Source organism: Amblyomma americanum, chromosome 1 (genome assembly GCF_052857255.1).
Source record: "Amblyomma americanum isolate KBUSLIRL-KWMA chromosome 1, ASM5285725v1, whole genome shotgun sequence".
Lineage (NCBI taxonomy): Eukaryota > Metazoa > Arthropoda > Arachnida > Ixodida > Ixodidae > Amblyomma > Amblyomma americanum.
This window is the reverse complement of record NC_135497.1, coordinates 299067846-299093311: the sequence shown is the minus strand read 5'-3', so window position 1 is coordinate 299093311 and position 25466 is coordinate 299067846. Positions and strand designations below refer to the sequence as shown.

General features: G+C 55.3%; 4 protein-coding genes across 4 annotated transcripts; all 4 read right to left on the bottom strand.

Moving 5' to 3' along the window:
- Nucleotides 1-2804: 2804 nt before the first annotated feature.
- LOC144119330 (endothelin-converting enzyme 2-like) lies at nucleotides 2805-5213 on the bottom strand. The gene has a single exon (XM_077651981.1). It carries the CDS (start codon nucleotides 5211-5213, stop codon nucleotides 2805-2807), a length of 2409 nt encoding a protein of 802 aa, XP_077508107.1.
- A 4117-nt stretch (nucleotides 5214-9330) lies between these two features.
- LOC144119318 (endothelin-converting enzyme 2-like) lies at nucleotides 9331-11739 on the bottom strand. Its single transcript, XM_077651979.1, has one exon. The coding sequence runs from the start codon at nucleotides 11737-11739 to the stop codon at nucleotides 9331-9333; it is 2409 nt and encodes an 802-aa protein (XP_077508105.1).
- Nucleotides 11740-15423: 3684 nt separating this feature from the next.
- LOC144119307 (endothelin-converting enzyme 2-like) lies at nucleotides 15424-17832 on the bottom strand. Its single transcript, XM_077651972.1, has one exon. It carries the CDS (start codon nucleotides 17830-17832, stop codon nucleotides 15424-15426), a length of 2409 nt encoding a protein of 802 aa, XP_077508098.1.
- A 3682-nt stretch (nucleotides 17833-21514) lies between these two features.
- LOC144119298 (endothelin-converting enzyme 1-like) lies at nucleotides 21515-22780 on the bottom strand. The gene has a single exon (XM_077651962.1). It carries the CDS (start codon nucleotides 22778-22780, stop codon nucleotides 21515-21517), a length of 1266 nt encoding a protein of 421 aa, XP_077508088.1.
- Between the last annotated feature and the right edge of the window lie 2686 nt (nucleotides 22781-25466).

Here is a 25466-nt window from a genome sequence, read left to right as displayed (position 1 = left end):
GAGAGTACATGTGTGAAGTGCTTTCGCCCAACGCCAACCGCAAGCTCATCGACTTCGGTCTATTGCCTCCGAACCACGTCAGGCACGAATAGCAAACAACGAGTTTTAAGTGTGCACTAAGCATTTTCCTCAGCCATTTCTTGCGTTTTATTAAACCCCATGCCTACTTGGCACTGTATCAGATAATAAATGTGGCATCTGTCATAAAATTCTCCCATTGGCTAGAATAACGGACGTCACCGGACCGAATGATTCTCATTGGCTGGAGACAAGTGGCGTCATTCGAAGCTGGTGCCTCAATTGGCGTGCGATAGTTACGTCCGTGCTCACTCAGTCCCCTTGCTAAAGCAAAATTCACCGGTACACGCCGTAACACACAGAGCGAATATCCAAACACTACAAAGAACACCAGGGAAAGTTCCGCTATCTTCTTTCTGAGGAAGAGGAACATTTGTGGAGCTGTGAATTTGTAAGCTAGGTATTTAAGGTAGCTTCTAACAGGGAGCATTCGCGGAGCTGTAGAACGCGCATGCGCACCCACAGGCTCAACACGCTGCTGCGTCACATGCGTGACTTCGCAACGGCGTTCGAGTGCCCGCCTACCAGCGCGATCGACCTGCAGCCGCCAGAATACTGCGTGCCGTGGCCGTACACGGAGCGTTACATCATACGGCCCACCGGCGCGTTCTCCACGACCGCCGGAGACGTCACCGCTGCGACCACGTGATCTGTGCCAGGCAGCGCCCTGTGGTCACCAATTGCAGTGGCTATTGGAGCAATACTGTCAATTTCGTACATGAAATTAGGTTTCCCTTTGAGGAATCACTTGCCAAGCTAAATAATTTAACATCACAGAATAGAAAGATCAGAAAACCTAACTAACCCTGAAATGATATAATATAAAATTTTGTTAAGTAATACACAGCTCCCATGCTTTTGGTCCCCCATGTTAAAAATGTAAAGGGCCCTGAAACAACTTTAGAGGAAAGTAAGCTCGCTCAGTGGCTACATCCTGTTCTCATTAACATCTCAGCCATATAATACACATCAGAAGAGGACATACAACCTACAACCGCGCGGGAAAGTTGGCGAGCCCTTTCCAGTGACATTTTGAAACACTAGCTCTCCTCCGTGTCGCACGTCTGCGTATGTCCGTTAAGAGCTGGCTGTTGGTTAGATTTATCCAGACGTCATGGTGCTAACGGCAGAGTCCAGTCAGCAGCGTCCCTCTGGTGGGCCAGGAAGCTCTGCCATCCGGGCAATTCCCGCGCGCGTCGGCAGCCCGCGGTGGGGCCAAGTGGGTGGGACCGGTGTAAATAATAATAATAATAATTGGCTGTTGGGGAAGGGAAATGGTGCAGTGTCTGTCTAACATCTCGGCGGAGTCCTGGGCCGCGCCGTGGGGGAGGGGATGAAGGAGGGACTGAGAGAAGAGGTGCCGTAGTGGAGGGCTCCGGAATGGTTTCGGCCACCTAAGGATCTTAGACGTGCGCTGGCGTCGCACAGCACACGGGCGCCTTGGCGTTACGCCTCCTTCGAAACGCGGCCGCCGCGGTGGGGTTCGAACTCGGGAGCTCCGGATCAGTGGTGGTGGTGGAAACATTATTGCCAAATACAGAGGGGGGCAAGCCCCCTAACATGGCACGAGGCAGCCCTTAGGGGGCTGCCCTTACAGGGAAAAGGACAGCCCTTGGAGGGCTATCCGCTTCAGGGTGTCGGTAATTATCCGGCGCTGGTCAGCAGCAGCGGAGCTGGCCAGGAGAGTCTCCCTGTATGACTCCGCCATGGTTGGGCATGGATGGTGTGGGAAGGTACGACATATGAGGAGGACATGAAGGAAGTCCCTCGGTTTCCCGCAGAGCTTACAAGAAATAATGAATTGATCGGGGTAGCCGGCATGAAGGAGAATAAGGTAAGGAGCAGTTCGGGTCTGGAGTCGGCACCAGTGGGAGGCCTGGATTCACTAGCCCAGCGCCCTAACCACTGAGGTACTGGGGCAAGTCGAAAATGAAACTAAAATTGAAAATCTGTTTGAGGAAAGGAAAACAAAATTGAAAATTGGTTTTGAGGAAATAAAATGACGCAGTAACTGTCTCACATCTCGGTGGACACCCGAACCGCGCCATAAGAGAAGGGATTAAGGAGGCAGTGGAAGAAAGGGAGAGGTGCCGTAGTGGAGGTCTCGGTAATGATTCAGACGACCTGGGGATCTTTTAACCTGCACTGACATCGCGCAGCACGCGGGCGCCTTATGCGTTTAACCTCCCCTGAAACGCGACCTCAAATGGTACGAAACACGTATATGGCTTAATATAACCCTAATTATTATAGGCCCCAGCTACTGTTACCTGGCAACATCAGGCAGTATTCTCAACCTAAAACCAAGACTCTTGATACATGAAACAGTGCGTGTGGTGTGGGTGCTACGCCACGATGTGCCAAGTCGCCTGGGGCTATGAAAAAGCCCTTTACTACACAAGATAACTAGCCCTTGTTTAGAGCAATAGGAGCCCTCCTGACTGAGAAAAAGAATGAGTTCATAGACAGTTTGTGCTGGTGACTAGGTTGACCACTGAAACTCCAAATATATCTCTCCCCCACCCTTATGCCTTTTCTCTTCCCAAATTAACGTGTTTACTACTACTACTTCAAGAGCACGAACACAGAAGCACAGTTGCGCGCACAAGTGCGCAGACTTTATTGTTTCAAGCCAAATGGTTTTTGGCAGCGAACGTCTTGCGTCGATTCGTTCGAGTAACGACAGCTTAAACAATATGGCAGCTAGCAGCCACCACAAAATTCTCTCATAAAACTGGGGGCTGTCGAACCATATGCCCCGCGAGACCCGTCGTCGCCAGTGTCAACGGATCCTGGTCGTCACTGCCACTCCGGCGTGCCGGTGGCCTCGTCCAGGACGTCACTGCGCCGTCAGCAACAACATTCGCACTCGCATTCGTAGACGCACTTTTACCGGCATCTTCACTCTCACCCCCATTTTTACGGGCAGCCCGCTGGTCACTGGCCTCGAAGAAGCCGCACCGTAGCGCTGGATTCATGGGCGAGGCCACGGGACACGTAAATGCGGTGGCGAACTCGCGGAAGTTCTTCAGCGGCAGTGTGCAGGACAGCTGTTGTCGCTCGCTTGGCCCGCGCGCGCAGGACGCTTCGCAGAAGGCGACGAAGAAGGCCTGATCCTCTGACAGGCCAAGGAAAATGCGCCGCCTCTGATGCGTCCGCGTACCCTGGTCGGCGATAGAGCGCGACGCGTTGAAGGCCCCGTACGCTATCTCGATGGCAGCGACTCCCTCGAAGGCCTGCACACCTCCTTCGGCTCCACTGGCGGCAGTCGCTGGGCACGCTGTCCTCCGCTCGTAGTCCCGGTACGAGGACTTTCCCCACCAAAGACCGGAGGTGGAACCGCGACCGTCCAGGAGGACGCCTCGTGGGTCGAACGCCCGGGCCAGGGCAACGGCGTAGTGGGCTCCGAGGCCTCCCATGTTCACAGCGAGGCCCACTCCCTCCACGAACAGCGGGCTGCGCAGCGCGTGCAGCGAGACAGCCAGCTCGTTTCGGTAATAGTGGTAGCGGAACAGGGCCCGCGGCGGCTGCAAGTCTCCAGGGTAGAAGGCGTCGGCCACATCCCACTGCCTGCCAAGGAGCGCTCGGCGAGCCGACAACGCGTCCAGCCAGTACCGCAACACAGCACCGTCCTCTCTGGGCTCAGGGAAGTTCTCCAATATGGCGGCCACCTCCGATGCATTGAGGTAGGAGTCGGAAGGCCAGAGGGAGGTGTTCATGCGGCGCAGCTTGTCGACGGCGGCCGCTCGGCTCTCAGCGTGGATCCAAGATGTCTTCAGGAAGAAGTTGATGGCCGTCTGAGTGATGGTCATCAGAATGGCGTCCACTGAGGAGAGCCAGTGAAGCGGGTAGGTAGTGTTTATGTAGCCGGAGAGGTGGGTTACTCCGAACGCTCTGTGTGTGACCCAGAAACAGTCGGCGCTCCGCATATCTTCCATCTCGTACGCCGTGGGTCGACCCGGAAGTGCCGAGTCGGCCATCCATCCGATCATCTGCACCAGCGACCATGCCAGCTGGTGTAGCACCACCTCAGCAGGAAGCGAACTCAGCAGATAGTCGACTGCCTGCAGCAGCTTCACGCTCGTGGCGATGACGCGGTCAGCCTCGGTCACTCTGAGAGCTTTGTTGAGCTGCCAGTTGAGGAGAGTGTCCCACTGGGTGGCGGCCAGGCGAGGAGTGGCCAAATTCTGCATCTGCTTCAGCGGGAAGGCCAGTTCGTTCTGGCCACCAGACACCGAGCCGCACAGGGCACCGACGATCGTTGACTCATAACGGCGCAGCTCCTTCATTTCCTTGTCGCTCATGGCCGCGAAGCTTCTCGCACGAAGGGCGTCGTGAAAGCGACGCACGCGTGCTTTGTACACTCCCCGCGTTACCATGGTGTCCAGAGCCCGCTTCCAATCGTAGGACACGATGCCGGACCCCACGCGGACCTGCCGTTGGTTGCAGCCTGGTATGGGTGAGACACGAACCGAGAACCACAGGCCCAGGTTCCAGTTGATGTCCAGGTCAAGGATTACGCCCAGAGGCTGCGCGGGCGCCGTAGTGCGCTCAGGCCAGGACAGTGACCGGTCGGCAAGGAACTCGGTCAGCAAAGCGGCATCCTTGGTACTGCTACCACTGTGCAGGCAGACCTGGTGCGCCCGCTCAGCTCGGTTAATGCGCAGTACCGGACGGGAATCGGGCAAAAGGACTTTCCCGGTTGGCAGCACCATTTTGTTTGAGGCGTCGTTCACGGACTCCAGGTACCGGATGGCGTCTTGCTGGGCCACGGCCAGGAGGTCTCGGAAGACGGTCTCTGACTTGGCTGCGCGAGGATGCCAAGCGCCACACGCGAAGCGGTAAAAGTCGCCGCACGGGGCCGTGCTCCGGTTCAGGGAGTCCTTGAGGCGACGGAAGTGCGCCATGCAGAGCTTGGAGTTGCAGGTGTTCCACGAGTTGCGTCCCATGCGAAAGACGCCGCTTCCTTCGGAGCCTCTCTGATGACGGAGCACAGACAGGCCGATGGTGATGGCGCTGAGCGTCAGTGCTACTCCCAGTAATGATGACAGCAGGTGACCTAGTGCCACCGCCCTTTGGCGCCGGTCTAGTCCTCCGCTCGTCGTCGAAGGCGCCTTGCAGCCTTCGCCAGCCATTCGAGACCACATTCTTTGTGCCCACCACTCCTGACGACATGGAACAGCCAGCTGTCCTTTCATGGCTCCTCGGGGCTTCGAATCGCACGTGTGATCTGCTCGTGTGCGCGTGGCGTCCCTCGTGCTGCGGAACGAAGCGCTTGCATCTCGTGCCGGTTCCGCTTCTTTCTTTCCTGTTCCTCACGTGGTACGCTCACATTTGCTGCATTGATATGTCATACGATGTGTTGATAATAAACCGACCGTGGCCATACATTTGTTCTTTTATGCAAAGCGTGTTGGTGAACCACAGCACGGTTTTCTTGATGATTTTGGGACCGGGTTTCGCAGAACGCGATATCCATCGGTGTTCCATCTGAATCCGCCGCGTTGGCTCAGTGGTTAGAACGCTCGGCTACTGAGCCGGGTTGGAACCCGACCGTGGTGGCCGCGTTTCGATGGAGGCGAAACGCTAAGGCGCCCGTGTGCTGTGCGATGTCAGTGCACGTTAAAGATCCCCAGGTGGTCGAAATTATTCCGGAGCCCTCCACTACTTCTTCTTCTTCTTCTCCTCAAGTAATATGGCACATACCCACGTGGGGGGATTGGCCAAGGTATAGGGTAGAATGCCAATGAAGCATTTGCGCTGGGAAGGAAACGTCAGAAGACTGAATCAAGATAAAAAAAAAAATTGGGAAAAATAAAATGAATTCAAGAGGTATGAGTCATCCGGAATAGAATCAATCTAGCCTTTTTTGGACATGCGAAAGAATTTTGTGTATAGCTAACAGGATAATCGATTAGTTGCACTTATGTAATCGTGAAGGTAGCCGCATACACTGCTTAACGGGAATCCCTTGGCACTCGCACCGAACGATAGAAGAACTGTAAGAGACAGAGGCAGTCCTAGTCTCGAAAGAGGAACCTCCAGATATTGCTTTCTCTGAACCGCGAACCGCCGGCAAGAGAGGAGAAAATGATCGATTGCGGCACCCCTTTCTTCCTTTCTTCTTTCACTCCCTCCCTCATCACTTCCCATACGGCGCGGATCAGGTGTCCAACGATATATGAGACAGATACTGCGCCATTTCCTTCCCAAAAACAAATTATTATTATTATTTGTCCACTTTCGGAACCGACCTGGGACAATGCCAAAATTGGCTTGGCCCACCCCTGGAAATTCAAAAATGAAGTGACCCACGTTCGAAAAGTATCTGAGACACTCCAAAAAAGGGTTTTGCCCAACACCAAAATTCGGGTGACCTAGCCTGCTTTCGCAGAATATGTCGTGCGTAGGAATGCTAAACCACCAGCCATATTTGTTTACTCCTTCGGAGAGTACATGTGTGAAGTGCTTTCGCCCAACGCCAACCGCAAGCTCATCGACTTCGGTCTATTGCCTCCGAACCACGTCAGGCACGAATAGCAAACAACGAGTTTTAAGTGTGCACTAAGCATTTTCCTCAGCCATTTCTTGCGTTTTAATAAACCCCATGCCTACTTGGCACTGTATCAGATAATAAATGTGGCATCTGTCATAAAATTCTCCCATTGGCTAGAATAACGGACGTCACCGGACCGAATGATTCTCATTGGCTGGAGACAAGTGGCGTCATTCGAAGCTGGTGCCTCAATTGGCGTGCGATAGTTACGTCCGTGCTCACTCAGTCCCCTTGCTAAAGCAAAATTCACCGGTACACGCCGTAACACACAGAGCGAATATCCAAACACTACAAAGAACACCAGGGAAAGTTCCGCTATCTTCTTTCTGAGGAAGAGGAACATTTGTGGAGCTGTGAATTTGTAAGCTAGGTATTTAAGGTAGCTTCTAACAGGGAGCATTCGCGGAGCTGTAGAACGCGCATGCGCACCCACAGGCTCAACACGCTGCTGCGTCACATGCGTGACTTCGCAACGGCGTTCGAGTGCCCGCCTACCAGCGCGATCGACCTGCAGCCGCCAGAATACTGCGTGCCGTGGCCGTACACGGAGCGTTACATCATACGGCCCACCGGCGCGTTCTCCACGACCGCCGGAGACGTCACCGCTGCGACCACGTGATCAGTGCCAGGCAGCGCCCTGTGGTCACCAATTGCAGTGGCTATTGGAGCAATACTGTCAATTTCGTACATGAAATTAGGTTTCGCTTTGAGGAATCACTTGCCAAGCTAAATAATTTAACATCACAGAATAGAAAGATCAGAAAACCTAACTAACCCTGAAATGATATAATATAAAATTTTGTTAAGTAATACACAGCTCCCATGCTTTTGGTCCCCCATGTTAAAAATGTAAAGGGCCCTGAAACAACTTTAGAGGAAAGTAAGCTCGCTCAGTGGCTACATCCTGTTCTCATTAACATCTCAGCCATATAATACACATCAGAAGAGGACATACAACCTACAACCGCGCGGGAAAGTTGGCGAGCCCTTTCCAGTGACATTTTGAAACACTAGCTCTCCTCCGTGTCGCACGTCTGCGTATGTCCGTTAAGAGCTGGCTGTTGGTTAGATTTATCCAGACGTCATGGTGCTAACGGCAGAGTCCAGTCAGCAGCGTCCCTCTGGTGGGCCAGGAAGCTCTGCCATCCGGGCAATTCCCGCGCGCGTCGGCAGCCCGCGGTGGGGCCAAGTGGGTGGGACCGGTGTAAATAATAATAATAATAATTGGCTGTTGGGGAAGGGAAATGGTGCAGTGTCTGTCTAACATCTCGGCGGAGTCCTGGGCCGCGCCGTGGGGGAGGGGATGAAGGAGGGACTGAGAGAAGAGGTGCCGTAGTGGAGGGCTCCGGAATGGTTTCGGCCACCTAAGGATCTTAGACGTGCGCTGGCGTCGCACAGCACACGGGCGCCTTGGCGTTACGCCTCCTTCGAAACGCGGCCGCCGCGGTGGGGTTCGAACTCGGGAGCTCCGGATCAGTGGTGGTGGTGGAAACATTATTGCCAAATACAGAGGGGGGCAAGCCCCCTAACATGGCACGAGGCAGCCCTTAGGGGGCTGCCCTTACAGGGAAAAGGACAGCCCTTGGAGGGCTATCCGCTTCAGGGTGTCGGTAATTATCCGGCGCTGGTCAGTAGCAGCGGAGCTGGCCAGGAGAGTCTCCCTGTATGACTCCGCCATGGTTGGGCATGGATGGTGTGGGAAGGTACGACACATGAGGAGGACATGAAGGAAGTCCCTCGGTTTCCCGCAGAGCTTACAAGAAATAATGAATTGATCGGGGTAGCCGGCATGAAGGAGGATAAGGTAAGGAGCAGTTCGGGTCTGGAGTCGGCACCAGTGGGAGGCCTGGATTCACTAGCCCAGCGCCCTAACCACTGAGGTACTGGGGCAAGTCGAAAATGAAACTAAAATTGAAAATCTGTTTGAGGAAAGGAAAACAAAATTGAAAATTGGTTTTGAGGAAATGAAATGACGCAGTAACTGTCTCACATCTCGGTGGACACCCGAACCGCGCCATAAGAGAAGGGATTAAGGAGGCAGTGGAAGAAAGGGAGAGGTGCCGTAGTGGAGGTCTCGGTAATGATTCAGACGACCTGGGGATCTTTTAACCTGCACTGACATCGCGCAGCACGCGGGCGCCTTATGCGTTTAACCTCCCCTGAAACGCGACCTCAAATGGTACGAAACACGTATATGGCTTAATATAACCCTAATTATTATAGGCCCCAGCTACTGTTACCTGGCAACATCAGGCAGTATTCTCAACCTAAAACCAAGACTCTTGATACATGAAACAGTGCGTGTGGTGTGGGTGCTACGCCACGATGTGCCAAGTCGCCTGGGGCTATGAAAAAGCCCTTTACTACACAAGATAACTAGCCCTTGTTTAGAGCAATAGGAGCCCTCCTGACTGAGAAAAAGAATGAGTTCATAGACAGTTTGTGCTGGTGACTAGGTTGACCACTGAAACTCCAAATATATCTCTCCCCCACCCTTATTCCTTTTCTCTTCCCAAATTAACGTGTTTACTACTACTACTTCAAGAGCACGAACACAGAAGCACAGTTGCGCGCACAAGTGCGCAGACTTTATTGTTTCAAGCCAAATGGTTTTTGGCAGCGAACGTCTTGCGTCGATTCGTTCGAGTAACGACAGCTTAAACAATATGGCAGCTAGCAGCCACCACAAAATTCTCTCATAAAACTGGGGGCTGTCGAACCAAATGCCCCGCGAGACCCGTCGTCGCCAGTGTCAACGGATCCTGGTCGTCACTGCCACTCCGGCGTGCCGGTGGCCTCGTCCAGGACGTCACTGCGCCGTCAGCACCAACATTCGCACTCGCATTCGTAGACGCACTTTTACCGGCATCTTCACTCTCACCCCCATTTTTACGGGCAGCCCGCTGGTCACTGGCCTCGAAGAAGCCGCACCGTAGCGCTGGATTCATGGGCGAGGCCACGGGACACGTAAATGCGGTGGCGAACTCGCGGAAGTTCTCCAGCGGCAGTGTGCAGGACAGCTGTTGTCGCTCGCTGGGCCCGCGCGCGCAGGACGCTTCGCAGAAGGCGACGAAGAAGGCCTGATCCTCTGACAGGCCAAGGAAAATGCGCCGCCTCTGATGCGTCCGCGTACCCTGGTCGGCGATAGAGCGCGACGCGTTGAAGGCCCCGTACGCTATCTCGATGGCAGCGACTCCCTCGAAGGCCTGCACACCTCCTTCGGCTCCACTGGCGGCAGTCGCTGGGCACGCTGTCCTCCGCTCGTAGTCCCGGTACGAGGACTTTCCCCACCAAAGACCGGAGGTGGAACCGCGACCGTCCAGGAGGACGCCTCGTGGGTCGAACGCCCTGGCCAGGGCAACGGCGTAGTGGGCTCCGAGGCCTCCCATGTTCACAGCGAGGCCCACTCCCTCCACGAACAGCGGGCTGCGCAGCGCGTGCAGCGAGACAGCCAGCTCGTTTCGGTAATAGTGGTAGCGGAACAGGGCCCGCGGCGGCTGCAAGTCTCCAGGGTAGAAGGCGTCGGCCACATCCCACTGCCTGCCAAGGAGCGCTCGGCGAGCCGACAACGCGTCCAGCCAGTACCGCAACACAGCACCGTCCTCTCTGGGCTCAGGGAAGTTCTCCAATATGGCGGCCACCTCCGATGCATTGAGGTAGGAGTCGGAAGGCCAGAGGGAGGTGTTCATGCGGCGCAGCTTGTCGACGGCGGCCGCTCGGCTCTCAGCGTGGATCCAAGATGTCTTCAGGAAGAAGTTGATGGCCGTCTGAGTGATGGTCATCAGAATGGCGTCCACTGAGGAGAGCCAGTGAAGCGGGTAGGTAGTGTTTATGTAGCCGGAGAGGTGGGTTACTCCGAACGCTCTGTGTGTGACCCAGAAACAGTTGGCGCTCCGCATATCTTCCATCTCGTACGCCGTGGGTCGACCCGGAAGTGCCGAGTCGGCCATCCATCCGATCATCTGCACCAGCGACCATTCCAGCTGGTGTAGCACCACCTCAGCAGGAAGCGAACTCAGCAGATAGTCGACTGCCTGCAGCAGCTTCACGCTCGTGGCGATGACGCGGTCAGCCTCGGTCACTCTGAGAGCTTTGTTGAGCTGCCAGTTGAGGAGAGTGTCCCACTGGGTGGCGGCCAGGCGAGGAGTGGCCAAATTCTGCATCTGCTTCAGCGGGAAGGCCAGTTCGTTCTGGCCACCAGACACCGAGCCGCACAGGGCACCGACGATCGTTGACTCATAACGGCGCAGCTCCTTCATTTCCTTGTCGCTCATGGCCGCGAAGCTTCTCGCACGAAGGGCGTCGTGAAAGCGACGCACGCGTGCTTTGTACACTCCCCGCGTTACCATGGTGTCCAGAGCCCGCTTCCAATCGTAGGACACGATGCCGGACCCCACGCGCACCTGCCGTTGGTTGCAGCCTGGTATGGGTGAGACACGAACCGAGAACCACAGGCCCAGGTTCCAGTTGATGTCCAGGTCCAGGAGTACGCCCAGAGGCTGCGCGGGCGCCGTAGTGCGCTCAGGCCAGGACAGTGACCGGTCGGCAAGGAACTCGGTCAGCAAAGCGGCATCCTTGGTACTGCTACCACTGTGCAGGCAGACCTGGTGCGCCCGCTCAGCTCGGTTAATGCGCAGTACCGGACGGGAATCGGGCAAAAGGACTTTCCCGGTTGGCAGCACCATTTTGTTTGAGGCGTCGTTCACGGACTCCAGGTACCGGATGGCGTCTTGCTGGGCCACGGCCAGGAGGTCTCGGAAGACGGTCTCTGACTTGGCTGCGCGAGGATGCCAAGCGCCACACGCGAAGCGGTAAAAGTCGCCGCACGGGGCCGTGCTCCGGTTCAGGGAGTCCTTGAGGCGACGGAAGTGCGCCATGCAGAGCTTGGAGTTGCAGGTGTTCCACGAGTTGCGTCCCATGCGAAAGACGCCGCTTCCTTCGGAGCCTCTCTGATGACGGAGCACAGACAGGCCGATGGTGATGGCGCTGAGCGTCAGTGCTACTCCCAGTAATGATGACAGCAGGTGACCTAGAGCCACCGCCCTTTGGCGCCGGTCTAATCCTCCGCTCGTCGTCGAAGGCGCCTTGCAGCCTTCGCCAGCCATTCGAGACCACATTCTTTGTGCCCACCACTCGTGACGACATGGAACAGCCAGCTGTCCTTTCATGGCTCCTCGGGGCTTCGAATCGCACGTGTGATCTGCTCGTGTGCGCGTGGCGTCCCTCGTGCTGCGGAACGAAGCGCTTGCATCTCGTGCCGGTTCCGCTTCTTTCTTTCCTGTTCCTCACGTGGTACGCTCACATTTGCTGCATTGATATGTCATACGATGTGTTGATAATCAACCGACCGTGGCCATACATTTGTTCTTTTATGCAAAGCGTGTTGGTGAACCACAGCACGGTTTTCTTGATGATTTTGGGACCGGGTTTCGCAGAACGCGATATCCATCGGTGTTCCATCTGAATCCGCCGCGTTGGCTCAGTGGTTAGAACGCTCGGCTACTGAGCCGGGTTGGAACCCGACCGTGGTGGCCGCGTTTCGATGGAGGCGAAACGCTAAGGCGCCCGTGTGCTGTGCGATGTCAGTGCACGTTAAAGATCCCCAGGTGGTCGAAATTATTCCGGAGCCCTCCACTACGGCACCCCTTTCTTCCTTTCTTCTTTCACTCCCTCCCTCATCACTTCCCATACGGCGCGGATCAGGTGTCCAACGATATATGAGACAGATACTGCGCCATTTCCTTCCCCAAAAACAAATTATTATTATTATTTGTCCACTTTCGGAACCGACCTGGGACAATGCCAAAATTGGCTTGGCCCACCCCTGGAAATTCAAAAATGAAGTGACCCACGTTCGAAAAGTATCTGAGACACTCCAAAAAAGGGTTTTGCCCAACACCAAAATTCGGGTGACCTAGCCTGCTTTCGCAGAATATGTCGTGCGTAGGAATGCTAAACCACCAGCCATATTTGTTTACTCCTTCGGAGAGTACATGTGTGAAGTGCTTTCGCCCAACGCCAACCGCAAGCTCATCGACTTCGGTCTATTGCCTCCGAACCACGTCAGGCACGAATAGCAAACAACGAGTTTTAAGTGTGCACTAAGCATTTTCCTCAGCCATTTCTTGCGTTTTATTAAACCCCATGCCTACTTGGCACTGTATCAGATAATAAATGTGGCATCTGTCATAAAATTCTCCCATGGCTAGAATAACGGACGTCACCGGACCGAATGATTCTCATTGGCTGGAGACAAGTGGCGTCATTCGAAGCTGGTGCCTCAATTGGCCTGCGATATTTACGTCCGTGCTCACTCAGTCCCCTTGCTAAAGCAAAATTCACCGGTACACGCCGTAACACACAGAGCGAATATCCAAACACTACAAAGAACACCAGGGAAAGTTCCGCTATCTTCTTTCTGAGGAAGAGGAACATTTGTGGAGCTGTGAATTTGTAAGCTAGGTATTTAAGGTAGCTTCTAACAGGGAGCATTCGCGGAGCTGTAGAACGCGCATGCGCACCCACAGGCTCAACACGCTGCTGCGTCACATGCGTGACTTCGCAACGGCGTTCGAGTGCCCGCCTACCAGCGCGATCGACCTGCAGCCGCCAGAATACTGCGTGCCGTGGCCGTACACGGAGCGTTACATCATACGGCCCACCGGCGCGTTCTCCACGACCGCCGGAGACGTCACCACTGCGACCACGTGATCTGTGCCAGGCAGCGCCCTGTGGTCACCAATTGCAGTGGCTATTGGAGCAATACTGTCAATTTCGTACATGAAATTAGGTTTCGCTTTGAGGAATCACTTGTTAAGCTAAATAATTTAACATCACATAACAGAAAGATCAGAAAACCTAACTAGCCCTGAAATGATATAATATAAAATTTTGTTAAGTAATACACAGCTCCCATGCTTTTGGTCCCCCATGTTAAAAATGTAAAGGGCCCTGAAACAACTTTAGAGGAAAGTAAGCTCGCTCAGTGGCTACATCCTGTTCTCATTAACATCTCAGCCATATAATACACATCAGAAGAGGACATACAACCTACAACCGCGCGGGAAAGTTGGCGAGCCCTTTCCAGTGACATTTTGAAACACTAGCTCTCCTCCGTGTCGCACGTCTGCGTATGTCCGTTAAGAGCTGGCTGTTGGTTAGATTTATCCAGACGTCATGGTGCTAACGGCAGAGTCCAGTCAGCAGCGTCCCTCCGGTGGGCCAGGAAGCTCTGCCATCCGGGCAATTCCCGCGCGCGTCGGCAGCCCGCGGTGGGGCCAAGTGGGTGGGACCGGTGTAAATAATAATAATAATAATTGGCTGTTGGGGAAGGGAAATGGTGCAGTGTCTGTCTAGCATCTCGGCGGAGTCCTGGGCCGCGCCGTGGGGGAGGGGATGAAGGAGGGACTGAGAGAAGAAGTGCCGTAGTGGAGGGCTCCGGAATGGTTTCGGCCACCTAAGGATCTTAGACGTGCGCTGGCGTCGCACAGCACACGGGCGCCTTGGCGTTACGCCTCCTTCGAAACGCGGCCGCCGCGGTGGGGTTCGAACTCGGGAGCTCCGGATCAGTGGTGGTGGTGGAAACATTATTGCCAAATACAGAGGGGGGCAAGCCCCCTAACATGGCACGAGGCAGCCCTTAGGGGGTTGCCCTTACAGGGAAAAGGACAGCCCTTGGAGGGCTATCCGCTTCAGGGTGTCGGTAATTATCCGGCGCTGGTCAGCAGCAGCGGAGCTGGCCAGGAGAGTCTCCCTGTATGACTCCGCCATGGTTGGGCATGGATGGTGTGGGAAGGTAGGACATGTGAGGAGGACATGAAGGAAGTCCCTCGGTTTCCCGCAGAGCTTACAAGAAATAATGAATTGATCGGGGTAGCCGGCATGAAGGAGAATAAGGTAAGGAGCAGTTCGGGTCGGGAGTCGGCATCAGTGGGAGGCCTGGATTCACTAGTCCAGCGCCCTAACCACTGAGCTACTGGGGCAAGTCGAAAATGAAACTAAAATTGAAAATCTGTTTGAGGAAAGGAAAACAAAATTGAAAACTGGTTTTGAGGAAATGAAATGACGCAGTAACTGTCTCACATCTCGGTGGACACCCGAACCGTGCCATAAGAGAAGGGATTAAGGAGGCAGTGGAAGAAAGGGAGAGGTGCCGTAGTGGAGGTCTCGGTAATGATTCAGGCGACCTGGGGATCTTTTAACCTGCACTGACATCGCGCAGCACGCGGGTGCCTTATGCGTTTAACCTCCCCTGAAACGCGACCTGAAATGGTACGAAACACGTATATGGCTTAATATAACCCTAATTATTATAGGCCCCAGCTACTGTTGCCTGGCAACATCAGGCAGTATTCTCAACCTAAAACCAAGACTCTTGATACAAGAAACAGTGCGTGTGGTGTGGGTGCTACGCCACGATGTGCCAAGTCGCCTGGGGCTATGAAAAAAGCCCTTTACTACACAAGATAACTAGCCCTTGTTTAGAGCAATAGGAGCCCTTCTGACTGAGAAAAAGAATGAGTTCATAGACAGTTTATGCTGGTGACTAGGTTGACCACTGAAACTCCAAATATATCTCTCCCCCATCCTTATGCCTTTTCTCTTCCCAAATTAACGTGTTTACTACTACTACTTCAAGAGCACGAACACAGAAGCACAGTTGCGCGCACAAGTGCGCAGACTTTATTGTTTCAAGCCAAATGGTTTTTGGCAGCGAACGTCTTGCGTCGATTCGTTCGAGCAACGACAGCTTAAACAATATGGCAGCTAGCAGCCACCACAAAATTCTCTCATAAAACTGGGGGCTGTCGAACCATATGCCCCGCGAGACCCGTCGTCGCCAGTGTAAACGGATCCTGGTCGTCACTGCCACTCCGGCGTGCCGGTGGCCTCGTCCAGGACGTCACTGCGCCGTCAGCACCAACATTCGCACTCGCATTCGTAGACGCACTTTTACCGGCATCTTCACTCTCACCCCCATTTTTACGGGCAGCCCGTTGGTCAGTGGCCTCGAAGAAGCCGCACCGTAGCGCTGGATTCATGGGCGAGGCCACGGGACACGTAAATGCGGTGGCGAACTCGCGGATGTTCTTCAGCGGCAGTGTGCAGGACAGCTGTTGTCGCTCGCTGGGCCCGCGCGCGCAGGACGCTTGGCAGAAGGCGACGAAGAAGCCCTGATCCTCTGACAGGCCAAGGAAAATGCGCCGCCTCTGATGCGTCCGCGTACCCTGGTCGGCGATAGAGCGCGACGCGTTGAAGGCCCCGTACGCTATCTCGATGGCAGCGACTCCCTCGAAGGCCTGCACACCTCCTTCGGCTCCACTGGCGGCAGTCGCTGGGCACGCTGTCCTCCGCTCGTAGTCCCGGTACGAGGACTTTCCCCACCAAAGACCGGAGGTGGAACCGCGACCGTCCAGGAGGACGCCTCGTGGGTCGAACGCCCGGGCCAGGGCAACGGCGTAGTGGGCTCCGAGGCCTCCCATGTTCACAGCGAGGCCCACTCCCTCCACGAACAGCGGGCTGCGCAGCGCGTGCAGCGAGACAGCCAGCTCGTTTAGGTAATAGTGGTAGCGGAACAGGGCCCGCGGCGGCTGCAAGTCTCCAGGGTAGAAGGCGTCGGCCACATCCCACTGCCTGCCAAAGAGCGCTCGGCGAGCCGACAACGCGTCCAGCCAGTACCGCAGCACAGCACCGTCCTCTCTGGGCTCAGGGAAGTTCTCCAATATGGCGGCCACCTCCGATGCATTGAGGTAGGAGTCGGAAGGCCAGAGGGAGGTGTTCATGCGGCGCAGCTTGTCGACGGCGGCCGCTCGGCTCTCAGCGTGGATCCAAGATGTCTTCAGGAAGAATTTGATGGCCGTCTGAGTGATGGTCATCAGAATGGCGTCCACTGAGGAGCGCCAGTGAAGCGGGTAGGTAGTGTTTATGTAGCCGGAGAGGTGGGTTACTCCGAACGCTCTGTGTGTGACCCAGAAACAGTCGGCGCTCCGCATATCTTCCATCTCGTACGCCGTGGGTCGACCCGGAAGTGCCGAGTCGGCCATCCATCCGATCATCTGCACCAGCGACCATGCCAGGTGGTGTAGCACCACCTCAGCAGGAAGCGAACTCAGCAGATAGTCGACTGCCTGCAGCAGCTTCACGCTCGTGGCGATGACGCGGTCAGCCTCGGTCACTCTGAGAGCTTTGTTGAGCTGCCAGTTGAGGAGAGTGTCCCACTGGGCGGCGGCCAGGCGAGGAGTGGCCAAATTCTGCATCTGCTTCAGCGGGAAGGCCAGTTCGTTCTGGCCACCAGACACCGAGCCGCACAGGGCACCGACGATCGTTGACTCATAACGGCGCAGCTCCTTCATTTCCTTGTCGCTCATGGCCGCGAAGCTTCTCGCACGAAGGGCGTCGTGAAAGCGACGCACGCGTGCTTTGTACACTCCCCGCGTTACCATGGTGTCCAGAGCCCGCTTCCAATCGTAGGACACGATGCCGGACCCCACGCGCACCTGCCGTTGGTTGCAGCCCGGTATGGGTGAGACACGAACCGAGAACCACAGGCCCAGGTTCCAGTTGATGTCCAGGTCCAGGAGTACGTCCAGAGGCTGCGCGGGCGCCGTAGTGCGCTCAGGCCAGGACAGTGACCGGTCGGCAAGGAACTCGGTCAGCAAAGCGGCATCCTTGGTACTGCTACCACTGTGCAGGCAGACCTGGTGCGCCCGCTCAGCTCGGTTAATGCGCAGTACCGGACGGGAATCGGGCAAAAGGACTTTCCCGGTTGGCAGCACCATTTTGTTTGAGGCGTCGTTCACGGCCTCCAGGTACCGGATGGCGTCTTGCTGGGCCACGGCCAGGAGGTCTCGGAAGACGGTTTCTGACTTGGCTGCACGAGGATGCCAAGCGCCACACGCGAAGCGGTATAAGTCGCCGCACGGGGCCGTGCTCCGGTTCAGGGAGTCCTTGAGGCGACGGAAGTGCGCCATGCAGAGCTTGGAGTTGCAGGTGTTCCACGAGCTGCGTCCCATGCCAAAGACGCCGCTTCCTTCGGAGCCTCTCTGATGACGGAGCACAGACAGGCCGATGGTGATGGCGCTGAGCGTCAGTGCTACTCCCAGTAATGATGACAGCAGGTGACCTAGAGCCACCACCCTTTGGCGCCGGTCTAGTCCTCCGCTCGTCGTCGAAGGCGCCTTGCAGCCTTCGCCAGCCATTCGTGACCACATTCTTTGTGCCCACCACTCGTGACGACGTGGAACAGCTAGCTGTCCTTTCATGGCTCCTCGGGGCTTCGAATCGCACATGTGATCTGCTCGTGTGCGCGTGGCGTCCCTCGTGCTGCCGAACGAAGCGCTTGCATCTCGTGCCGGTTCCGCTTCTTTCTTTCCTGTTCCTCACGTGGTACGCTCACATTTGCTGCATTGATATGTCATACGATGCGTTGATAATCAACCGACCGTGGCCATACATTTGTTCTTTTATGCAAAGCGTGTTGGTGAACCACAGCACGGTTTTCTTGATGATTTTGGGACCGGGTTTCGCAGAACGCGATATCCATCGGTGTTCCATCTGAATCCGCCGCGTTGGCTCAGTGGTTAGAACGCTCGGCTACTGAGCCGGGTTCGAAACCGACCGTGGTGGCCGCGTTTCGATGGAGGCGAAACGCTAAGGCGCCCGTGTGCTGTGCGATGTCAGTGCACGTTAAAGATCCCCAGGTGGTCGAAATTATTCCGGAGCCCTCCACTACGGCACCCCTTTCTTCCTTTCTTCTTTCACTCCCTCCCTCATCACTTCCCATACGGCGCGGATCAGGTGTCCAACGATATATGAGACAGATACTGCGCTATTTCCTTCCCCAAAAACAAATTATTATTATTATTTGTCCACTTTCGGAACCGACCTGGGACAATGCCAAAATTGGCTTGGCCCACCCCTGGAAATTCAAAAATGAAGTGACCCACGTTCGAAAAGTATCTGAGACACTCCAAAAAAGGGTTTTGCCCAACACCAAAATTCGGGTGACCTAGCCTGCTTTCGCACAATATGTCGTGCGTAGGAATGCTAAACCACCAGCCATATTTGTTTACTCCTTCGGAGAGTACATGTGTGAAGTGCTTTCGCCCAACGCCAACCGCAAGCTCATCGACTTCGGTCTATTGCCTCCGAACCACGTCAGGCACGAATAGCAAACAACGAGTTTTAAGTGTGCACTAAGCATTTTCCTCAGCCATTTCTTGCGTTTTATTAAACCCCATGCCTACTTGGCACTGTATCAGATAATAAATGTGGCATCTGTCATAAAATTCTCCCATTGGCTAGAATAACGGACGTCACCGGACCGAATGATTCTCATTGGCTGGAGACAAGTGGCGTCATTCGAAGCTGGTGCCTCAATTGGCCTGCGATAGTTACGTCCGTGCTCACTCAGTCCCCTTGCTAAAGCAAAATTCACCGGTACACGCCGTAACACACAGAGCGAATATCCAAACACTACAAAGAACACCAGGGAAAGTTCCGTTATCTTCTTTCTGAGGAAGAGGAACATTTGTGGAGCTGTGAATTTGTAAGCTAGGTATTTAAGGTAGCTTCTAACAGGGAGCATTCGCGGAGCTGTAGAACGCGCATGCGCACCCACAGGCTCAACACGCTGCTGCGTCACATGCGTGACTTCGCAACGGCGTTCGAGTGCCCGCCTACCAGCGCGATCGACCTGCAGCCGCCAGAATACTGCGTGCCGTGGCCGTACACGGAGCGTTACATCATACGGCCCACCGGCGCGTTCTCCACGACCGCCGGAGACGTCACCGCTGCGACCACGTGATCTGTGCCAGGCAGCGCCCTGTGGTCACCAATTGCAGTGGCTATTGGAGCAATACTGTCAATTTCGTACATGAAATTAGGTTTCGCTTTGAGGAATCACTTGCCAAGCTAAATAATTTAACATCACAGAATAGAAAGATCAGAAAACCTAACCCTGAAATGATATAATATAAAATTTTGTTAAGTAATACACAGCTCCCATGCTTTCGGTCCCCCATGTTAAAAATGTAAAGGGCCCTGAAACAACTTTAGAGGAAAGTAAGCTCGCTCAGTGGCTACATCCTGTTCTCATTAACATCTCAGCCATATAATACACATCAGAAGAGGACATACAACCTACAACCGCGCGGGAAAGTTGGCGAGCCCTTTCCAGTGACATTTCGAAACACTAGCTCTCCTCCGTGTCGCACGTCTGCGTATGTCCGTTAAGAGCTGGCTGTTGGTTAGATTTATCCAGACGTCATGGTGCTAACGGCAGAGTCCAGTCAGCAGCGTCCCTCCGGTGGGCCAGGAAGCTCTGCCATCCGGGCAATTCCCGCGCGCGTCGGCAGCCCGCGGTGGGGCCAAGTGGGTGGGACCGGTGTAAATAATAATAATAATAATTGGCTGTTGGGGAAGGGAAATGGTGCAGTGTCTGTCTAACATCTCGGCGGAGTCCTGGGCCGCGCCGTGGGGGAGGGGATGAAGGAGGGACTGAGAGAAGAGGTGCCGTAGTGGAGGGCCCCGGAATGGTTTCGGCCACCTAAGGATCTTAGACGTGCGCTGGCGTCGCACAGCACACGGGCGCCTTGGCGTAACGCCTCCTTCGAAACGCGGCCCGCCGCGGTGGGGTTCGAACTCGGGAGCTCCGGATCAGTGGTGGTGGTGGAAACATTATTGCCAAATACAAAGGGGGGCAAGCCCCCTAACATGGCACGAGGCAGCCCCTAGGGGGCTGCCATTACAGGGAAAAGGACAGCCCTTGGAGGGCTATCCGCTTCAGGGTGTCGGTAATTATCCGGCGCTGGTCAGCAGCAGCGGAGCTGGCCAGGAGAGTCTCCTTGTATGAATCCGCCATGGTTGGGCATGGATGGTGTGGGAAGGTAGGACATGTGAGGAGGACATGAAGGAAGTCCCTCGGTTTCCCGCAGAGCTTACAAGAAATAATGAATTAATCGGGGTAGCCGGCATGAAGGAGAATAAGGTAAGGAGCAGTTCGGGTCTGGAGTCGGCACCAGTGGGAGGCCTGGATTCACTAGCCCAGCGCCCTAACCACTGAGGTACTGGGGCAAGTCGAAAATGAAACTAAAATTGAAAATCTGTTTGAGGAAAGGAAAACAAAATTGAAAATTGGTTTTGAGGAAATGAAATGACGCAGTAACTGTCTCACATCTCGGTGGACACCCGAACCGCGCCATAAGAGAAGGGATTAAGGAGGCGGTGGAAGAAAGGGAGAGGTGCCGTAGTGGAGGTCTCGGTAATGATTCAGGCGACCTGGGGATCTTTTAACCTGCACTGACATCGCGCAGCACGCGGGCGCCTTATGCGTTTAACCTCCCCTGAAACGCGACCTGAAATGGTACGAAACACGTATATGGCTTAATATAACCCTAATTATTATAGGCCCCAGCTACTGTTGCCTGGCAACATCAGGCAGTATTCTCAACCTAAAACCAAGACTCTTGATACATGAAACAGTGCGTGTGGTGTGGGTGCTACGCCACGATGTGCCAAGTCGCCTGGGGCTATGAAAAAAGCCCTTTACTACACAAGATAACTAGCCCTTGTTTAGAGCAATAGGAGCCCTTCTGACTGAGAAAAAGAATGAGTTCATAGACAGTTTATGCTGGTGACTAGGTTGACCACTGAAACTCCAAATATATCTCTCCCCCATCCTTATGCCTTTTCTCTTCCCAAATTAACGTGTTTACTACTACTACTTCAAGAGCACGAACACAGAAGCACAGTTGCGCGCACAAGTGCGCAGACTTTATTGTTTCAAGCCAAATGGTTTTTGGCAGCGAACGTCTTGCGTCGATTCGTTCGAGCAACGACAGCTTAAACAATATGGCAGCTAGCAGCCACCACAAAATTCTCTCATAAAACTGGGGGCTGTCGAACCATATGCCCCGCGAGACCCGTCGTCGCCAGTGTCAACGGATCCTGGTCGTCACTGCCACTCCGGCGTGCCGGTGGCCTCGTCCAGGACGTCACTGCGCCGTCAGCACCAACATTCGCACTCGCATTCGTAGACGCACTTTTACCGGCATCTTCACTCTCACCCCCATTTTTACGGGCAGCCCGCTGGTCACTGGCCTCGAAGAAGCCGCACCGTAGCGCTGGATTCATGGGCGAGGCCACGGGACACGTAAATGCGGTGGCGAACTCGCGGAAGTTCTTCAGCGGCAGTGTGCAGGACAGCTGTTGTCGCTCGCTGGGCCCGCGCGCGCAGGACGCTTGGCAGAAGGCGACGAAGAAGCCCTGATCCTCTGACAGGCCAAGGAAAATGCGCCGCCTCTGATGCGTCCGCGTACCCTGGTAGGCGATAGAGCGCGACGCGTTGAAGGCTCCGTACGCTATCTCGATGGCAGCGACTCCCTCGAAGGCCTGCACACCTCCTTCGGCTCCACTGGCGGCAGTCGCTGGGCACGCTGTCCTCCGCTCGTAGTCCCGGTACGAGGACTTTCCCCACCAAAGACCGGAGGTGGAACCGCGACCGTCCAGGAGGACGCCTCGTGGGTCGAACGCCCGGGCCAGGGCAACGGCGTAGTGGGCTCCGAGGCCTCCCATGTTCACAGCGAGGCCCACTCCCTCCACGAACAGCGGGCTGCGCAGCGCGTGCAGCGAGACAGCCAGCTCGTTTAGGTAATAGTGGTAGCGGAACAGGGCCCGCGGCGGCTGCAAGTCTCCAGGGTAGAAGGCGTCGGCCACATCCCACTGCCTGCCAAGGAGCGCTCGGCGAGCCGACAACGCGTCCAGCCAGTACCGCAGCACAGCACCGTCCTCTCTGGGCTCAGGGAATTTCTCCAATATGGCGGCCACCTCCGATGCATTGAGGTAGGAGTCGGAAGGCCAGAGGGAGGTGTTCATGCGGCGCAGCTTGTCGACGGCGGCCGCTCGGCTCTCAGCGTGGATCCAAGATGTCTTCAGGAAGAAGTTGATGGCCGTCTGAGTGATGGTCATCAGAATGGCGTCCACTGAGGAGCGCCAGTGAAGCGGGTAGGTAGTGTTTATGTAGCCGGAGAGGTGTGTTACTCCGAACGCTCTGTGTGTAACCCAGAAACAGTCGGCGCTCCGCATATCTTCCATCTCGTACGCCGTGGGTCGACCCGGAAGTGCCGAGTCGGCCGTCCATCCGATCATCTGCACCAGCGACCATGCCAGGTGGTGTAGCACCACCTCAGCAGGAAGCGAACTCAGCAGATAGTCGGACTGCCTGCAGCAGCTTCACGCTCGTGGCGATGACGCGGTCAGCCTCGGTCACTCTGAGAGCTTTGTTGAGCTGCCAGTTGAGGAGAGTGTCCCACTGGACGGCGGCCAGGCGAGGAGTGGCCAAATTCTGCATCTGCTTCAGCGGGAAGGCCAGTTCGTTCTGGCCACCAGACACCGAGCCGCACAGGGCACCGACGATCGTTGACTCATAACGGCGCAGCTCCTTCATTTCCTTGTCGCTCATGGCCGCGAAACTTCTCGCACGAAGGGCGTCGTGAAAGCGACGCACGCGTGCTTTGTACACTCCCCGCGTTACCATGGTGTCCAGAGCCCGCTTCCAATCGTAGGACACGATGCCGGACCCCACGCGCACCTGCCGTTGGTTGCAGCCCGGTATGGGTGAGACACGAACCGAGAACCACAGGCCCAGGTTCCAGTTGATGTCCAGGTCCAGGAGTACGTCCAGAGGCTGCGCGGGCGCCGTAGTGCGCTCAGGCCAGGACAGTGACCGGTCGGCAAGGAACTCGGTCAGCAAAGCGGCATCCTTGGTACTGCTACCACTGTGCAGGCAGACCTGGTGCGCCCGCTCAGCTCGGTTAATGCGCAGTACCGGACGGGAATCGGGCAAAAGGACTTTCCCGGTTGGCAGCACCATTTTGTTTGAGGCGTCGTTCACGGCCTCCAGGTACCGGATGGCGTCTTGCTGGGCCACGGCCAGGAGGTCTCGGAAGACGGAATCTGACTTGGCTGCGCGAGGATGCCAAGCGCCACACGCGAAGCGGTAAAAGTCGCCGCACGGGGCCGTGCTCCGGTTCAGGGAGTCCTTGAGGCGACGGAAATGCGCCATGCAGAGCTTGGAGTTGCAGGTGTTCCACGAGCTGCGTCCCATGCCAAAGACGCCGCTTCCTTCGGAGCCTCTCTGATGACGGAGCACAGACAGGCCGATGGTGATAGCGCTGAGCGTCAGTGCTACTCCCAGTAATGACAGCAGGTGACCTAGAGCCACCGCCCTTTGGCGCCGGTCTAGTCCTCCGCTCGTCGTCGAAGGCGCCTTGCAGCCTTCGCCAGCCATTCGAGACCACATTCTTTGTGCCTACCACTCGTGACGACGTGGAACAGCCAGCTGTCCTTTCATGGCTCCTCGGGGCTTCGAATCGCACGTGTGATCTGCTCGTGTGCGCGTGGCGTCCCTCGTGCTGCCGAACGAAGCGCTTGCATCTCGTGCCGGTTCCGCTTCTTTCTTTCCTGTTCCTCACGTGGTACGCTCACATTTGCTGCATTGATATGTCATACGATGCGTTGATAATCAACCGACCGTAGCCATACATTTGTTCTTTTATGCAAAGCGTGTTGGTGAACCACAGCACGGTTTTCTTGATGATTTTGGGAGCGGGTTTCGCAGAACGCGATATCCATCGGTGTTCCATCTGAATCCGCCGCGTTGGCTCAGTGGTTAGAACGCTCGGCTACTGAGCCGGGTTCGAACCCGACCGTGGTGGCCGCGTTTCGATGGAGGCGAAACGCCAAGGCGCCCGTGTGCTGTGCGATGTCAGTGCACGTTAAAGATCCCCAGGTGGTCGAAATTATTCCGGAGCCCTCCACTACGGCACCCCTTTCTTCCTTTCTTCTTTCACTCCCTCCCTCATCACTTCCCATGCGGCGCGGATCAGGGGTCCAACGATATATGAGACAGATACTGCGCCATTTCCTTCCCCAAAAACAAATTATTATTATTATTTGTCCACTTTCGGAACCGACCTGGGACAATGCCAAAATTGGCTTGGCCCACCCCCTGGAAATTCAAAAATGAAGTGACCCACGTTCGAAAAGTATCTGAGACACTCCAAAAAAGGGTTTTGCCCAACACCTAAATTCGGGTGACCTAGCCTGCTTTCGCAGAATATGTCGTGCGTAGGAATGCTAAACCACCAGCTATATTTGTTTACTCCTTCGGAGAGTACATGTGTGAAGTGCTTTCGCCCAACGCCAACCGCAAGCTCATCGACTTCGGTCTATTGCCTCCGAACCACGTCAGGCACGATAGCAAACAACGAGTTTTAAGTGTGCACTAAGCATTTTCCTCAGCCATTTCTTGCGTTTTATTAAACCCCATGCCTACTTGGCACTGTATCAGATAATAAATGTGGCATCTGTCATAAAATTCTCCCATTGGCTAGAATAACGGACGTCACCCGGACCGAATGATTCTCATTGGCTGGAGACAAGTGGCGTCATTCGAAGCTGGTGCCTCAATTGGCGTGCGATAGTTACGTCCGTGCTCACTCAGTCCCCCTTGCTAAAGCAAAATTCACCGGTACACGCCGTAACACACAGAGCGAATATCCAAAACACTACAAAGAACACCAGGGAAAGTTCCGCTATCTTCTTTCTGAGGAAGAGGACACATTGTGGAGCTGTGAATTTGTAAGCTAGGTATTTAAGGTAGCTTCTAACAGGGAGCATTCGCGGAGCTGTAGAACGCGCATGCGCACCCACAGGCTCAACACGCTGCTGCGTCACATGCGTGACTTCGCAACGGCGTTCGAGTGCCCGCCTACCAGCGCGATCGACCTGCAGCCGCCAGAATACCTGCGTGCCGTGGCCGTACACGGAGCGT

Bases quoted from the DNA above. Each gene is read 5' to 3' on its own strand.
- LOC144119330 (XM_077651981.1), bottom strand. From the start codon at position 5,213: ATGGCTGGCGAAGGCTGCAAGGCGCCTTCGACGACGAGCGGAGGACTA.
- LOC144119318 (XM_077651979.1), bottom strand. From the start codon at position 11,739: ATGGCTGGCGAAGGCTGCAAGGCGCCTTCGACGACGAGCGGAGGATTA.
- LOC144119307 (XM_077651972.1), bottom strand. From the start codon at position 17,832: ATGGCTGGCGAAGGCTGCAAGGCGCCTTCGACGACGAGCGGAGGACTA.
- LOC144119298 (XM_077651962.1), bottom strand. From the start codon at position 22,780: ATGATCGGATGGACGGCCGACTCGGCACTTCCGGGTCGACCCACGGCG.